This window comes from Mustela lutreola, chromosome 2 (genome assembly GCF_030435805.1).
Source record: "Mustela lutreola isolate mMusLut2 chromosome 2, mMusLut2.pri, whole genome shotgun sequence".
Taxonomy (NCBI): domain Eukaryota; kingdom Metazoa; phylum Chordata; class Mammalia; order Carnivora; family Mustelidae; genus Mustela; species Mustela lutreola.
The window spans coordinates 33,756,246-33,773,134 of NC_081291.1; the positions used below are offsets into that span (position 1 = coordinate 33,756,246).

Genomic DNA, 16,889 nt, shown 5'->3' on the forward strand with positions numbered 1-16,889 from the left:
GTATTAAGAGAAGACTCTTTTTCAAATTCAATAGGTTAATTGAAAACATAGTTTTTAAGGTGATGCATCCAGAGAAATAAACCAAGAGCTTGGACTCTTGGGAGCTGTTGGAGCTGGGATGAATCTGGGTTCCATCACGGTCAAACAGTGCGTCCTCCAACACTCAAGTCACTAAGCTCGCCACACCTCAACGGCCACACTCATAATACAAAGATGAAACTCATCAGGGTTTAGAGAGGGTTAATAGAGACAATACTTGAAAATCATGGAGCATAGTGGCTGGAACGTATAGTAAGGCTGGATTAATGACAGAGGTTATTATTAAGCAGTGAGGCTGGGCTAACACATTTTCATAAGAAGATTATCAGTTATACCCACTCAGATTAAACTTAAATCTAAACTCTTGTCTTTAGAGTACAATCTTCTCTTGTAAGAACCTCACAGTAGAGAACACTGATCAAGCCATGTTTATATGAGGCTAATAACCAACACATGTAAATCAAGTCTAGTATGAGGAGTTTTTCCGTGTGTAGCTTCTCTTTTCTTTTCTTCCTCCAATATGACTCCATCCACTCAGCAAATACACAATGGCAATTAGGGTTAGCAACATATAATAAGACATACAAAGGAAAAGAACACGGGGGAATTAGCTGATGCTGGGATTATGCAGAGAATGTGCTGTTTCAAGCCTGCCCGTTACTGGCTAAATCAACCAATTATTAATCTTCACTAGGTTTCGCCTAGCATCCAGTGCTGGGATGTTACTCAACAAATGTTGGAAAAATCTTCTTTTTCTTTTAAGATTTTATTTTTAGGTAATCTCTGTGCCCAACATGGAGCTCGAATTTACAACGCCAAGATCAAGAGTTGCACGCTCTACTGACTGAGCCAGCCAGGTGCCCCCGGAATATCATTTTTGAAAACTCAGCTTGTTTCCCACAGAAAAGAACTGCATAAATTATCACAATTGTTTAAAATGATCATCAAAGAAGTAAGGCTCAAAGCCTAATGAGGGGGGACGCCTGGGTGGCTCAGTTGGTTGGACGACTGCCTTCGGCTCAGGTCATGATCCTGGAGTCCCGGGATCGAGTCCCGCATCGGGCTCCCAGCTCCATGGGGAGTCTGCTTCTCTCTCTGACCTTCTCCTCGTTCATGCTCTCTCTCACTGTCTCTCTCTCAAGTAAATAAATAAAAAAAAAAAAAAAAAAAAAAAAAAAAAAAAAAAAAAAAAAGCCTAATGAGGGCCTGTGGAGGAAAAAAGGGAGACTCCCAGACCGGACAAGTCCTGTTAGAAACGAGAAGGAAAGGGGTATGGAGGGAGGAAGATCGTGTGGGACAGAGGACCACTGTACGGCCTATGAAGTACCATACTTACTGTGGGGTGCTTAGGTACTTGTCATAAACAGCAAGAAAGGTAGTGAGGAAATGGAGCTCCAGAAAGCCTGGGTAACCTGCCCAAGTTACCAGAAGTGGTTAGTGATAGAGCCTGCCAGCTTCTCCAGGGCACCATTTCTGAAAGCCCATCCCCACTGAACGTTCTAGCCCCGAGGAGAAGAGAACTAATTGTCTGCATCCGGAATGACCAGGTCCTTCTCATGAACTTGCTTTTGGAAGGGCTCCTTCCTCGTGTGGCAAGGAGAAGTGTGTCAGATGCTACACTAGTGACTTCAGTGCTCCTTGTGGGGTCCTTCTCCAGGAAGGAGAAGTGGTGTTTTGTTTTGGGTCCTCCCAGACCTGTGCTGTACACCTGGCTTTTATCAGGCAGGTGTTCTCAGAGTAGCAAAGAACTCATCCACCTCCTTCACAACCCTTCAACACCCCACCAGAGATGTTCGTGTCAGTGAAAATTTGCTTATAGTTATCTGAGCCCAGATTCTAACTCAAAATTACATCTAAACAAAAGTATCTTTTCTCATCCCATTTTTTTTTTAATTTGGCACAGCACTCTGTCTAGACTGTAGCATTGCTTTATGAAACACAAATCCTACCCCAGCTTATCCTTGGTGGGATAGGACTGTATATGAGCAGTGACACAGCAAGCAGAGGGGAACTTTCCCTTGATACAATCTTGTGTTTAAAGTGTTTTCTGCTCATGGAACACTGTGTTAACCACTATAAAAAGCACAAAAACACATCAAAAGCATAAGAATCCATCCTTACCCATGAACCTGCTTTGTTGCCAGACATCCCATTACACAGGCTATTTCTAGCAACACCTCTGTAAAAGTCGCCTGTTAAAAGATACACGTAATGGAGGATGGAGAGCCCTGTGCCACAACATGAACCATTTACTTCTTCTTGGCTTCTTCAAGGACAGCCCAATAGTTATTCAATGTAGCACAAATAAGTCTTTTTTATTTTAAGTTTTATTACACACGGTTGATTTCTTTCTTTCTTTCTTTCTTTCTTTTTTAAGTAAGCTCTATACCTGGTACGGGGCTTGAACTCTTGATACCTCATGAGCTCTCATGACTCATGAGATCAAGAGTCACACACTCCACTGACTGAACCAGCCAGGTACAAATAAGTTGTCTTTTGTTTTTGTTTTTTTAATATTTATTTTTTATTTAAGAAAGGGAGACTGCATGTGAGCAGAGGAGAGAGGCAGAGAGAAAGAGAGAGAGAGAGACTCTCAAGCGGACTCCAGAATGAGTGCAGACCAAGGCGTGGGGCTCAGTCTCAGGACCCCGAGATCATGAGGCGAAACCAAGAGCCAGTCGCTCAACTGACTTAGCCAACCAGACACCCCCAGAACAAATAAGCTTTGATGGAGAAGAAAGGAAAGGTCAGGGGTAGGCAGTAAGGGGGTAGTCAGTGAGTGGGAGGAGTCCCCAGACTGCAGACCAGCTGGGGACACACGGGAAAATATGGTACCAACGAGTAGAGGGCACTGGCAGGGAAAGAGTTGACAACTGATGGAGAAGGGATGAAGGCAGATACTGATTGTAGTTTAGACAGCAAAGGTTTGCAAATGAATAGAAAAGAGGCAGGGTTCACCAGCCCAATGGGTTCAAGGTCAAGTCCAGAACATTCTGTCTGTCCTCCATGAGGCCAGCATGAGAGACGACACACTGGCAAGCATCATGCAAGGAACCTCGTACACATCAGGAGTACACACACACACACACACACACACACACAAGCTACTATGGGTGTTACTAGCCATGTTCCTGCAAGAGACCAGGCTTTGTAAAGGACGAAACAATCCTTTTTTCTTTCTTTCTTTCTTTCTTTTTTTTAAAATTTGAGACAGCACTTACTTGAGTGATAGGACAAGGGCAATAACCACAGTGAGAGAGTTTCCTGTGATTCTTATCTGATCAGTCCTGGGGAGGCTTCCAGAACTGTCCACTTCATGAATTATGATCTGAAGCGTGCCACTTGTGTCAAACACAACATGAACAAGAGATGCACATCCCAGGAGAGAAGGAATTTTCCAATATTCAGATCTTTGTTCTGGCCCCTTGCTGATAATCTGGTCTAGTTTCTATCATCAGCTTCAATTGCAGAATGGTTCGATTTCAGGCATGCAGTCCTGGAGACACCTGTGCTTAAAGCGACACTCACAGGTTCAAACAATTCCAAAGTTAATTTGTGTCCATGATGTCGCAGTCACATTCAAGATAACAATAGTGCCAACGGTTAGCAGATGCTAAGGTGCCTGTTGGAATATGGCACTTCTACAAAGGAAGACCAGGGTCACCAAGGTATGTCACATCACATTAAAGTGTCTTATACATCAAACAGTTTTAATCCCTTTGTAAACTCCTTTAAGTCACTGATCAATGCCTCTTACACAAGATACAGTGGTCTCAGTATCAAGGAGAGCCTTGATCAAGAAAGCCTTAAGGTACAGGCGTGCCTTCGTGGTTTAGTTGGTCAAGCATTCAGCTCTTGGTTCTGGCTCAGGTTATCACCTCAGAGTCCTAGGATTGAGCCCGGCTTTAGGCTCTGTGCTCGGCAGGGGATCTGCTTGAGATTCTTTCTCCCTGTCCCTTTTCCCCTCCCCCTGAAATCACTCACTCTATCTGCAAAAAATAAATAAATAAATAAAAATAAAAAAATAAAATCTTTAAAACATACACAAACACACAAATTATTAAGCTACAGAACAAAAATGACTTATCCTTTCCTCTTTCAGATGACCTTTGCTTGAAAAGAAAGACAAGCTCCTTACTGTTGCCCCCAGAAAAGGGAGCCAGACTGGGAGGGGTGGTGTTCAGCTTTCCAGAGGACCAGCACTACTGGAGGAGGAGTATCTGGTTCTCACAGCGGCAGTACAGTCAACGACAAGCCCCGTCAGGCAACACATTTCTCTTCATAGGAAAAGCAGTCATTTCAAAGCAAGAATCTCAGATGTTGTCACATCAGCCAGGACAAGAAGTCATAAAGCAGAAGGCTATCAATGCAGGAGGTACCCTGTTATCTAGACTAATTGAGAGGCGCTGAGAACGGGCACTCCAGCTCAGAGCACACAAGAACCTTGACTCTTTCCTCTGGGTCCGGATTACCAGCCAAGTAATCAGTGCAGTCCTTACCAGCCATCTCGGGGCTCAAGCCTCTGAGCTGCCTTTTATTCTGAAAGCTTTATGGCAAAGGCAGCTCTGCTGTTTCTCCAAACCATTAAGGAACAGAGAGAAAAAAATAAAACAAGAAAAACAAAGGAGCAACTTCATCCATTTCTTCATTTGTTCATTCAGTCAACAAATATTCATTCTACAGCCCAGGCACGCAGCTAAGTGTGGGCTGGTTACTGAGGAAGACTGGGTCCCTGACATCAGAGCAGTTAGATTCTAATAGGACAGACAGACACCCAGCAGGCACCGCAAGCAAGAATGGGTGTTGGAAAGGGGTCAATGTTGGAAGCTCCGGCCGCAGTGAAAAGGGTAATGGGCCCAATCTGTGAAAGAAGTGGCATCCAAGTTTAAAAGAAGGCTGTGTGGGGCGCCTGGGTTGTTCAGTCTGTTAAGTGCCTGCTTTCAGCTCAAGTCATGATCCCAGGATCCTGGGATTGAGCCCTGTGTTGGGTTCTCTGCTCCGCAGGGAGCCTGCTTCTCTCTCTCTCTCTCTCTCTGTGTGTGTCAAATAAGTAAAATCTTGTTTTTATATATTTTATTTATTTATTTGACAGACAGAGATCACAAGTAGGCAGAGAAGCAGGCAGAGAGAGAGGAAGGGAAGCAGGATCCCCACTGAGCAGAGAGCCAGATGTGGGACTCGATCCCAGGACCCTGAGATCATGACCTGAGCCGAAGGCAGCGGTTTAACCCACTAAGCCACCCAGGCACACAAATAAATAAAATCTTTAAAAAAAATAAATAAATAAAAGAAGGCTGCATGCTGGTCAGATGGCAAGGTGGGGAAAAAGAAGGAGACAGTAGGCACCCACTCACTAGAAGGCACCAGGTGTGTGCGGTGTGACGGATAACATTTGCAGGACTGAAATGTCAAGGTCAGGGGGCTGTCCGTGGAGGAAAATTTGAGGTGTGGGAGACAAGACTATCTTCCAGAAGGCTCTAAGGAATGAGAGAACTGAGCAACGCAGATGACATTTACCTGAATTTCAAATCCATTTATTTTAAAAAGGTGTATTAAGAAGAGATTCAGTGAACAATAAGATAAACCGAGCCATCCCCAGAGAATCCTACAGTGATGTATTAAAGGCTGAATCACCACTTAAAGAACTATGAAAATTCTATTGCACCTATCAGTGAATTACTCGAACCTCAGAGAGAAGATACTTATGTTTAAGGTAAGGTGCCATAAGACCCAATGATTTTACATAGTTAAAACTATAAAATTCAGCAATGAGAAACTTTTTTCCTGCGTCTTCCCCTCTCAATGGTCCATGTTATATGGCCCTACTTGCACTACTTTCACTGACGCCGGCCTGGGAGTCAGAACTGTTGAAACCCTGACCAAGCTACTTGTTAACCTAAGTGACCCACGGCACGTTATTAACCTCTCTGGGCCTCTGTTTCCTCTGATAGACCCATCTCTTAGGGATGCTGTTGACATCTGGTGAGACAATGCTTGAAGTGGATGTTTCCATTTCCATTTTATTAAAGAGTAAATGAGACTCAGAGAGGTCACAGGACGTGTGGCAGACCACACAGCAAGAGAAAAGCCCTCAGACTTCACCCCAGGGCCTCTGACTCACCCCGCAATTCAGTTCTCTTTTCTGTTATAATTCTGGTTTGGGTTTTTTAATTTTGGGGCAAGGGGTGGTGGTGGTGGTGGTGATTTTCAATGGTAAATATAATTAAATTTCAACTATGATGACCTTTTCCTGACTGTGGAAAATAATAAAAGTTTTTGAATAAAGACAAAATAAAGGGGGTGTGCAGCAAAATAAGAACCAGAGCAAAAATAGCACTGGATGAATGCTTTAAATGGGTGGGTTGTATGGTGTGTGAATCGTATCTCAATAAAGCTGTTAAAAATAAGGAAAATTAAAATAGCCCTGGGTGAGACATGAGTAATGTGGCATTTAGGAATGGAAGGATTTTGAGGAAGTCACATTTGCGGCTCCATTTCCTTACCTGTAAAATAGGGACGCTATTACCTCTACTGTCTTTACACCAAGGAATTAGGATAAAATGGGATCTTAAATGGTAAAAAATCCATTGTGGTGCTATGATGACATTACAAAGAACTTGAGAACAAAGGGGCTTTATTTATTAATTTCTATTGACAAGTGAATCTCCTAAAATGTATAAGAAAAGAAGTCTACCCAGGGGCATCTGAGTGGCTCAGCCGAATAAGGGTCTGCCTTAGACTCGGGTCATGATCCCAGGGTTCTGGGATGGAGCCATGAGTCTGGCTCCTGGCTCAGCAGGGAGCCCGCTTCTCCCTCTGCCTCTGCCTGCCTCTCTCTCTCTCCCTCTCTGTCAAATAAATAAATAAAATATTTAAAAGAAAAGAAAAGATGTCTACCCCAACTTCGCAAGCACCTGTTCATGAGGTCATCCCTTCTCAAAATACCGAAAGTCACTAAAATATCAGCAGCAGGAAGTTCTGGAAAACGGAGATCACAGGAGTTTGTTTCCCTGGAGCACCGTTACAATGTAATCAGGAGGTATATATTCTCCCAGTGAACGGCTTCCAAATACGTTGGCACAACAGGTTGGCAGAGAGCTCTGCAGTTACCAATCACGTGGACCAAAGAATCAAAAAACACACAAATGTGGCTTGAGTTCTCCAGGCCTATAACAGAATCCCAAGTCACCCCTGATCTACTCATGTTCAAAGGTACCCAGGCTGCGCCAGACCCAGAAACAGCCCTCTTTTGAATTTCCTTCCCATTTTATGAAGGAAATGTATAATGAAATGTTACTTGTTTTCTCCTTCAGCAGAAAGATCATTTTTACCTTCCCAATTCCTAACGTGTGGGTTTCACAGAAATGAAACATTAATACCAGGGGCTTTATACACGCAAAGACGAAACACGATTTTCCACTGTGTTTAAAAGGCTGAGGTCATTTTTGCCCCAATTCCCATATAGCGGTAAGCTTAAAATCAAGCCATTTAGCTCACAGTCAGGTCCTATAAATCGGTGGAAAAAAATAAATGGGAAAGCATGCCAAAACGTAACCATAGTAACACCACAGATGCGTCAAGAAATGGTGTGCTCATTTGCTTCATTCCCCATTTCTTAAATTGGAATCTAAGTGGGGGAAAAATTACACAGAGAACACTCATGATTCTGCAAGTACCAAATTCTGCAAAACTATATTCAACCTGTCGTCCCAGAACAACAGAGCAGCTCTGGTACAGCCACAGAAGCAGCCCTAGGTGGTAAGAATCCAGAAGACCTAAATCCGACACTTCTCAGTGATTTGATCTCCCCATGACTTTGTTTCCTCATCTGTACACTGGGTGTTAAAAATCCCAACCTCAAAGAGTCATTCCAAGGGTAAAACTGATCAGTAGATCAGAGTCAGGACAATGGTGGACTCGGGAGACCACCAGTCTTAGTCACCTTCAGCCTTGTTTTGTATTGGCTTACCTTGGTGCCTTGGTTTCTTGACCCATAAAAAGAATCGTAATCCCTTTACAACCCATGCAATTAACATTAGGAATTACTATTAATCCAAATGTAAAGGATTATGAGTAGGATGTAAGTTTACAGCACTCAATTCCCATGCTGAAAGACCAAAAGAAAACAGAGGCCCAGAGATTCACATTAATGTTTATCGCCACATTTTCTCTTTCAAAGGTAGTTCTGCCACTCAGCAGAAAGAGACAACCCTGGGGCACAGACCCAAGTTCCTTACACTCAACCTCTTTTCCTACTGGAGCCTTGGTTTTATTAATAAGTAAAATGAAGAGCAGGGGGCTGTTCTAGGACCAGATCTTTAAAGGCCTAAGTCCCGGCAGATCTATGACAGCTTACATTAAGTTCTGATTATCGTTTTGCAGTAGGATCTGTAAACATTAGGACTCCAGCATACCCTTGCAAATACTATTTTAAAAAAAGAAGAAGAAAGAAAGAAAACCACTATAGCAAACAAATCACAGCAATAAGCTGGATACTTTCAACTTCAAACGATTCCTACTGCTTTTGCTAAAAAACATTGTTAAAAAAATGTTATTGTTAAAAAAATTAAATTTCAAGCTTTGAAGGACTGGGTAATAAAGAAAAGAAAAATTCTAAGTACTAAAATCAAAATCATTCCTTCTTCTTAATTTTAAATAAAATGAAATCATTTTAAGTCTCCCCGGGACTCCTACCTTTTAATTAGGTATGTATGGTAATACTTTACTACAACTTCTGCCCCCTAGACTGACTTCCCTTCTGTCCTTTCTTTCCTTCCTTCCCTCAACACAAAAACCTTGCTTTCATAGTCCCTATGTTCCAAGTCCTGCCTTCTCAGATTTAGCCAGATCTAACGGGTTCATGGGATTTTAATTGGTGGAAACCATTTCTTCAAAAAAGATTGTGCATGAAATCCAGGTCTATGAATCAGGTCATGTTGGAGAAGAAGAAAGAGTCTGCTGAGGCCATGAGGAAGTAACTCACTGATCTCTGCAGAGGTCAGTGTGAAAGCCTCTGGCCTGGTCCACCCCCGTGAGTAACAGTGACGGTTAACATTTATGGAGGCTCACGCCACACCCGTACTGTGCAAAATGTGCTTACATGCCTCATCCCGTGGGCGCCTCCAAAGAGTCCTATTGAATAAGTCGGATGTCCTTTCCACCGATGTAAAAACTGGCCCTGGCAAAGGACAACTAATTTATCTGCCATCATAAGCAAGTACGTGGCAGAGCCAGAAACTGAAAGCCAAGTAATTTCACCTTGCGCTATGCAACATGTCCCACAGTCACTTACAATTCCCTGGACTTAGGAAGTTGCTACGTGAACAAACCGACCAACCAGTGCTCCAGAACCAGCTGGAGAGTTCTTCTGGCTCCAATAACTTTCCACACACCCATCCAGCAGTCAGTTGCCTTAAACCGGCTACTTACAAGGCACAGCATGGCGGTAAAGGTTATCCCTTATGGTCTGCTGGAGCTCATGATCAGGAGACCCTTTCTGGAACCGCTGATTGAGGAAATGTCGCAGGTCCTTGTTCAGCTTTCCTCCTGTAGGCAATATATAAAATAGACAGAACACATCAACAATTGGGCTTCCTAGGGACTGAGCAGCTGGAGAGCTTTGTGTGGGAATGCCACCCTCAAGACATTCTAGCCCGCCAACCTCAGTCATTAGGAAGACTGACTTCAGATTTTCTTCTGCAGGCGAAAAAGCACGCAGAAATGTAATAAAGATAAAACAGCATTGAAATAGCATTAATTTGGGGGTCCCACTTCACATCATACTAGAAGGCTCCAATAACAAAGAATTTAAACAAGGCGATTACATTTAAAATATGTGCCATAGACGCTTGCAAATGTTACTGAAGAGAGCGTAAATGGCTGAAACCTTAAAGAAAACAATGCAGTAAGAAATGACAAATTATACCGTGTTCTTTGACCAGGGATCCAATCGGTAGAAATGTACCCTATGAATATACTTGTAAAAGTCTGCAATATCTCCAGAATTGTTTGTTGCAGCATTTTTAAAACAGCAAATAAATAAAGAGAAAAACAAAAAACCTGGAAAAATTCACGAGGGAGCAACTAAGTAAAGCATAGTTCATTCATACAGTAACTACTCGAAGAGAGTTAGATCTGCATGAGTTGGTGTCAAAGGAAAATATGCAGAGTAGTGCATACGGGCTGATTTCTTTTTTTGTAAAAGGGAATAAAGAAAAGGAGAGGTCCTGTTTGCTATAAGAAATCATCACTAAGTTTTAGCAACAGTTTCCTTTGGTCAGAAGGACATGAACTTGGAAATAAGGGAGAAGATGTCACTCTTCATCCTATAGACAGATACAGATATACCTTATAGAGTTTACAATCCTGTGTTGATTTCCAGACACTAGATACATACTGCCTCTTTATTACTATTGTATAAGTAATAGTTACTAGGTGGGTCTGTGCATTTCTTTGTAATTCTCTACATTAACAAAACAAAACAATAGCTAAAAATACTATGGTTACCATACTGCCTCTTTATTACTGTTATAAAGTAATGGTTACCTAGGTGGGTCTGTACATTTCTTTGTAATTCTCTACATTAATAACACAAAACAATAGCTAAAAATATTATTGTTACAAAAATATGTCATAGAAAGGAGACGGTAACCAAAGGTTCTTTTTAAATTACAGACACAAATTATAGTCTATAGGATCAACACAGAGCTTATAAATCAACTTAGCTAACATTTATTCTTAATGGAGAAAGAAGGTTCAGTGACAGCTAAAAATAACAAGGCTAAAACGGTCCTTCCACTTTTGGACAAGATAAAAATTAGGTAAGAGCATTTCTAGCCTTAGAGAAACAATGTAGCAATGCAGTATTTATGTGAGCCACAAAATCCATGTCTTCAGATGAAAACTTCCCCACGGTCAGAAAGAGTAAATCATGAGGATGGCAGTGATGGTTAAGATGGTGATATGTCCCATGCAGGGCAGGAAACTACTGATATTTATCTTAGTATCATGTTTAAAACAAGATTCCCTATTACAGATGATCATTTTAGAATAGACTAACAAAACCCAATTTGAACTATTTTATTTCAGATGTATTATGCCTAAGGTTTCAAGTGGTCAAAAGGAAAACAGATATATTTGAGTCAATCTTAGTTCATTTAATAAAGGTTCATTATAAACCAAATAATTGTTGAATAAAAAAGACAAACATTCACCTATCCACTCACCACCCCCCCACAAAGGGGCACAGGATGTGAATAATTTACAAAAGAATATTTATGATTGACCTTTAACTACATGAAAAGATAATCAATATCATTAATTATCAGAGAAAGGCAAATGAAAGCCACAGTGAGATCCCACTCCATATCTACTAGAATGGCAAAAATTTCAAAGACTGACAGTATCAAGTGTTAGCAAGATCGTAGAACAAAATGAACTCGTACACAATGTCATTGGGCTATTAAATGGTTCATTCTCTGGGGAAATAATTGGGCAGTATCTTATAAAGCTAAGTCTTCGCTAACCAAATGACCCAGCATTTCCACTTATTTATGCAAGAGAAATGAAAATATGCACACATGCACACACAACCTGTAGATGAATCTTCACATCAACTTTACTCACTATATAATAGTTCGAAGTTGGGAATAACCCAAACGTCTATCGACAGATAAATGGGTAAGCAAACTACTATATTCAAATAGGATGCTACCTAACAATTAACGGAACAAACTGCTAACACATACAGTATTATTCGTGCATCTAAAACGCATAATGCTAAGCGAAAGAAGCTAGACACAAAAGGCAACATTCTGTATGATTCCGTTTATTAAAGTTTTTTTTTTTTTTTTAAAGATTTTATTTATTTATTTGACAGGCAGAGATCACAAGTAGGCAGAGAGGCAGGCAGAGAGAGAGGAGGAAGCAGGCTCCCCGCTGAGCAGAGAGCCCGATGCGGGGCTCGATCCCAGGACTCTGGGACCATGACCTGAGCCGAAGGCAGAGGCTTTAACCCACTGAGCCACCCAGGCGCCCCCCGTTTATTAAAGTTTTATAATAATCTAAACTATAGTGACAAAAAGCAGTTCCGCAGTTACCTGGGGCAGAAGATAAGCAGAGACTGACGGCAAAGGTGCAGAAAGGAGTAAGACCTATGGAGCGACCAATGTCAATGTTCTGGCTTTGCAATTGTACTATACTCATGTAATGGGTTATCCCTGAGGGGAAAGTGGAGGAAGGATACAGCGGATCTCTGTACTACTTTTTACACCTTCCTGAGAGTCTAGAATGATTTCAAGATAAAATGTTTCTTAAAAAGGGGAACACAAGGGAAGTTTTTAAAGGGGATGCCATTATAGAAAAACTTAATTGTGACAGGATAATAGGGGTTTATACATTTATCAAAACGTATGCAACTGTGTGTGTATGCAATATATAGTGTGTATGTTACACTTATAAAAATTATTTCAAAGGTTTAAGAATAGATACATAATTACTGAATGACTGTGTGTAGGCGCTGTTCTAAATGCTTAATTCTCAATTTCCCATTGGAGAGATGAACAGAAAGAAAAACAGAGTAAATCTTGGGAGTTAAGACTAAGGCTTGGGTGTAAAGCCTGGATCCACTATTTGTTAGCTGGTGAACCCAAGCACATTGCTTAATCCCTGAACCTTATCTGCAAAAATAGAGCACTGTAAAACCTGTAGCTGTGCTACAAAATTGTCAAGAGGATTAAATGAGGTTCCAACCATGCCTGGCAAAGAGAAAGCACTCAGTGAAAGATGAAAATTGTCATGACAATGTAGAGGGGACAACTGTTGAGGTGAGGGGGAAAAGAGCTGAGGTTAGTTCAAAGATGGGCTGTTTCTCTTTTTTGAAATGCACATAAACGTAAAACCCATTCTATTACTGAGAAATAGCTATAAATAAAATACGGGCATAGGGAAATTTGGATTAAAGGATATTTCTAGAATTTCTAGAAGGGAGTAAAATTCTACTTGTGGGGGACCTGGCTGGCACAATCTGTTAAGTGTCTGCCTTCGGCTCAGGACATGACCCTGGGGTAACTGGGATGGAGCCCCGACTCTGGCTCCCTGCTGAGAGGGAGCCTGCTTCTCCCTCTCCCTCTACTTCTCCCCCTGCTTGTGCTCTCTTGCTCACTCACTCTCCCAAATAAATAAATAAATAAATAAATAAATAGATGAAATCTTAAAAAAAAACCACAAACCCTCTATGTGTACTAAAATTGTCTGGACATATATAAATTGGTTAGCATTTAGTGCATACTTAATATATTTTTGGCACTGTGCTGGAGTTGAAATGAAACCGACTGGTAAATCACTAACATTTAATAGTCACACCTGTCAACTCTATCTCTAGGTATAAGGCACCCTAGAATTCAACCAAAAGGATAACAATGTTTACCAGCAAAATCTTCATTGTTTAGGACCTAGAATGTGTACTCCCCTTAGGAGACCACAGTTGTAGACATTAGAAAGACACTGAGTCACGAGTAGAAAAGATGGTAGAGAATCCAAATGTACTGTTTGAGTCAGAAGAAAATGCCAAATAAGATTCAGGATACAGTATCTCTTTTTTCTGTATAGAACTAGGTTTATATATTCTTTTATTTTTTTTTTTAGATTTTATTTATTCATTTGACAGAGAGAGACAGCACGTGAGCAAACACAAGCAGGGGGAGCAGCAGGCAGAGGGAGAGGGAGAAGCAGGCTTCCTGCTGAGCAAGGAGCCAGACTCAGAGCTCAATCCCAGGACCCTGGCATCATGACCTGAGCCGAATGCAGATTGCTTAACCACCCGAGCCACCCAGGCATCCCAGGTTTACACATTCTTGTGGATCACAAGCAGGTACCCAACAACAGAAACCAAGGGCTTAATGATTGGAAGGCATTCTTAAGATACAGACACTCTTCGTTTACACTGGAGCTTTACGGTGAAACTAGCCAAGCTAGCTAAAGTTTATGATCACCAAACTAAAACTCCTTTCTATTGCAGACGTGCAAAAGGGCAGGGTTAACGATGCTAGTGGTTAACATTTACTCTGTGTTCCGTGACATTTGTAAGTAAAAAGCCTCAACCTTCCTATTACATTAAGAATACTGTACTTTTTGGCATCTAATCTCAAATTAATTGCCAATTATTTAAGGGATATGTCTATAAATCTTCTCCTAATTGTCAAGGCAGTGAGCCAATGAAATAATAAATTGCTAGAGAGAGAGAGTGTTTGTCATAGCGTCTTCGCTTTCTTTGCAATTCAAGATTTGTTTTGCAAATGGAAAAGAAAACATAGGTCAGAAATACACGGAACTTTTTCTAAGAAAAGGATTCAGAGCTTATTTTAAGATAATTTTATAATTTCAGTGACAAATATGGGGCTGACTCTCTACCCTGGACTTGGTATTCTATTTTCATATCAATATATCTAAAATTCTGTATCTTTTAAATTTACAATATATCATCAGTTTATAGAAATTTAACCATGTCAACCGATACAAACTTTCTTTTAATTCTTAAAGATTTTTTAAAATATTATTTGACAGAGAGCGACACACTGAGAGAGGGAACACAAGCTGATGGAGTGGGAGATGGAGCAGACTCCCCGTGGAGCAGGGAGCCCAATAAGGGGCTCCAGCCCAGGACCCCGGGATGATGACCTGAGCCAAAGGCAGACACTTAACAACTGAGTCACCCAGGAGCCCTCTGATGTAACCTTTATTAATTATTTTAAATGTTGTATAATATTCCATTTTAAAAAAACATAAAGCTTAGGTAACCCTTGGAGAAAATTAGGCTATTTCCAGAGTTGTTGTCAATATAATAATGCTATCATAAATGGCATTGTAGTTTTTTTTCTTTTTTAATGTGAATATATACAGGAAAAAATACAGTATATATATATATATGGCTCAGTACTACCCATAGTTCCAGACATCATTCCAGGTATTACTAGAGCTAGTCTTGGACTGTATCCCCCACAGATAAGGGGGGATTACAGTACTAGTGACAGTGAGCATTCTATCATATATATATATTTCTATGATATATATAATACACACACCTCTCATATATATATTTCACATATGTCTCATATACATATTTTTTTCTTTAACATTTCTTCTCCTGTAACTTGCCTGTTCATACTCACACATTCATTGTGCATTTCCCTGATGGGCCACCTTGCTATTTTTGATAAAATAGTCTTTATGTATTCTGGATAGGATTCCTTGATCAGTTACTTAAATTGCAAATTTTGTTTGTTATTACTGAAATATGAAATGATCCCTTAGCCACAATTGTGTTGTTTTTCCAAACTTTCCCACTCACATGCTAGATAGTTTTTGCTAAATCAACTAGAGACATCTTTTTCAAAGTGATGGGTTATGAGGGACTCTGCTTGGTCCGAACTCTACCTCCTAGCATACAGATCCTAAGGGAGAACACTAGTCAACAGAAATCATCTTCATGGTCAAGAAACTAGGTTTCCAGAGACACTACTTTTGAAACTCTTGATTCATCCACTTCTAAACAAGGAGGCATAATGGAACTTTCTCCATGTCGCATAAGCTCCAGAACCTCTACCTCTAGAAGGTCAGAGAACAGGGTTTCTTTACAATGAGAATTTACACTTTAATGGGTTTCAAATGTTCGATGCTGAGGAAAACCTGCATTAGGATATTACACTAATCATACTTCCAGGTGATAATGCTTTCACACACAATTTCTTCCCGGAATGATTAAAGTTGTAGGAAAGATATATTTGTTAAGGTAACACAAGCGGTTTGTACTGCAGTGAGCTATTATACCAGAAAGATCTGTGTCTGCGCAGCAGTTTGCATTTATAAAGGATAGGGCTTTCTATTTAAAAAAAAAAAACAAAAAACAAAACACACACACACACACACACAAAAAAAAAAAACCTCTACAAAACTATCCATTGGAATACAGATTAGCTAGTTTTATTGTTACTTAAAGTAACAATCTGGAATACATTTAATGAGTTTTGTCTGTAAAAGATTTGCTATTTGTTTTCTAATACATTTTTTTTTCTAGCGTTGTTCTTACTGTACAAGTAATCTAAATTATGGGGGAGATAGTATTTAATGGGTCCAGAATTTACTCTGGAGGCAATGAAAAGGTTCTGGAGGTGGATGGTGGTGATGTTTGCACAGCAGTGTGAATGTACTTAACGCCACTGAACCACACGCTTAACATGCTTAAAATGATAAATTCTTTGTTATATATATTTTACCATAATAACATGTCATCTAGATTAATGACGAGATTTGAAAAAAAAGTACGACAAAGTACGACAAAGAAAATTACAAATCAACTGAAACTTCATTAAGTTAAAAATGAACTGGAACTTTCATTCACGTGCTGATGCTATATGCCTTATGTAAACACACACATGTATACACACAGATACACTATGACACACTCACACATTTGAGGAGATGCCTTCACTCATCCAATAAATATTTATTAAGCACCTACAGCCAGAAAGTCGGTGGGCCCTGGAGATACAGCCCAGTAACACAGAGTGCCTGAGCAGGAACTGACACGTGTGTTTTAGGAAAAATGAACAGGGCTGGCCTCTAGGCAGAGGTCACTGTTAAGATGAGCAGTGAAGAAAGACAAGACGCAGGTTGGCTCTGCAAAGTGTAGGGTAACTAGCATTCTGGGCAGAGGACCCGCAGGTGTCAATGTCCAGAAATAGAAAAGAGGCTGGTGTGTTAGAGAAAGAGCACGGTGCATGGACAGGGGAGGCACACAGTGAGGTTAGAAAGAGAAGCTGGGGCAGATCATGCCTCGCTGACCCTAGTAAGGA

The 16,889-nt window shown here is 40.7% G+C and overlaps 1 protein-coding gene across 18 annotated transcripts in view; it reads right to left on the reverse strand.

Moving 5' to 3' along the window:
• Positions 1-16,889, reverse strand: part of MAGI1 (membrane associated guanylate kinase, WW and PDZ domain containing 1) — a 648,444-nt gene that overhangs the window by 257,697 nt on the left and 373,858 nt on the right. For all 18 annotated transcript variants that reach the window (XM_059161447.1, XM_059161442.1, XM_059161441.1 and 15 more), the window contains exon 2: positions 9,469-9,585. In XM_059161447.1, coding sequence (XP_059017430.1) covers positions 9,469-9,585 — 117 coding nt within the window. The remainder of the gene's footprint in view (positions 1-9,468; positions 9,586-16,889) is intronic.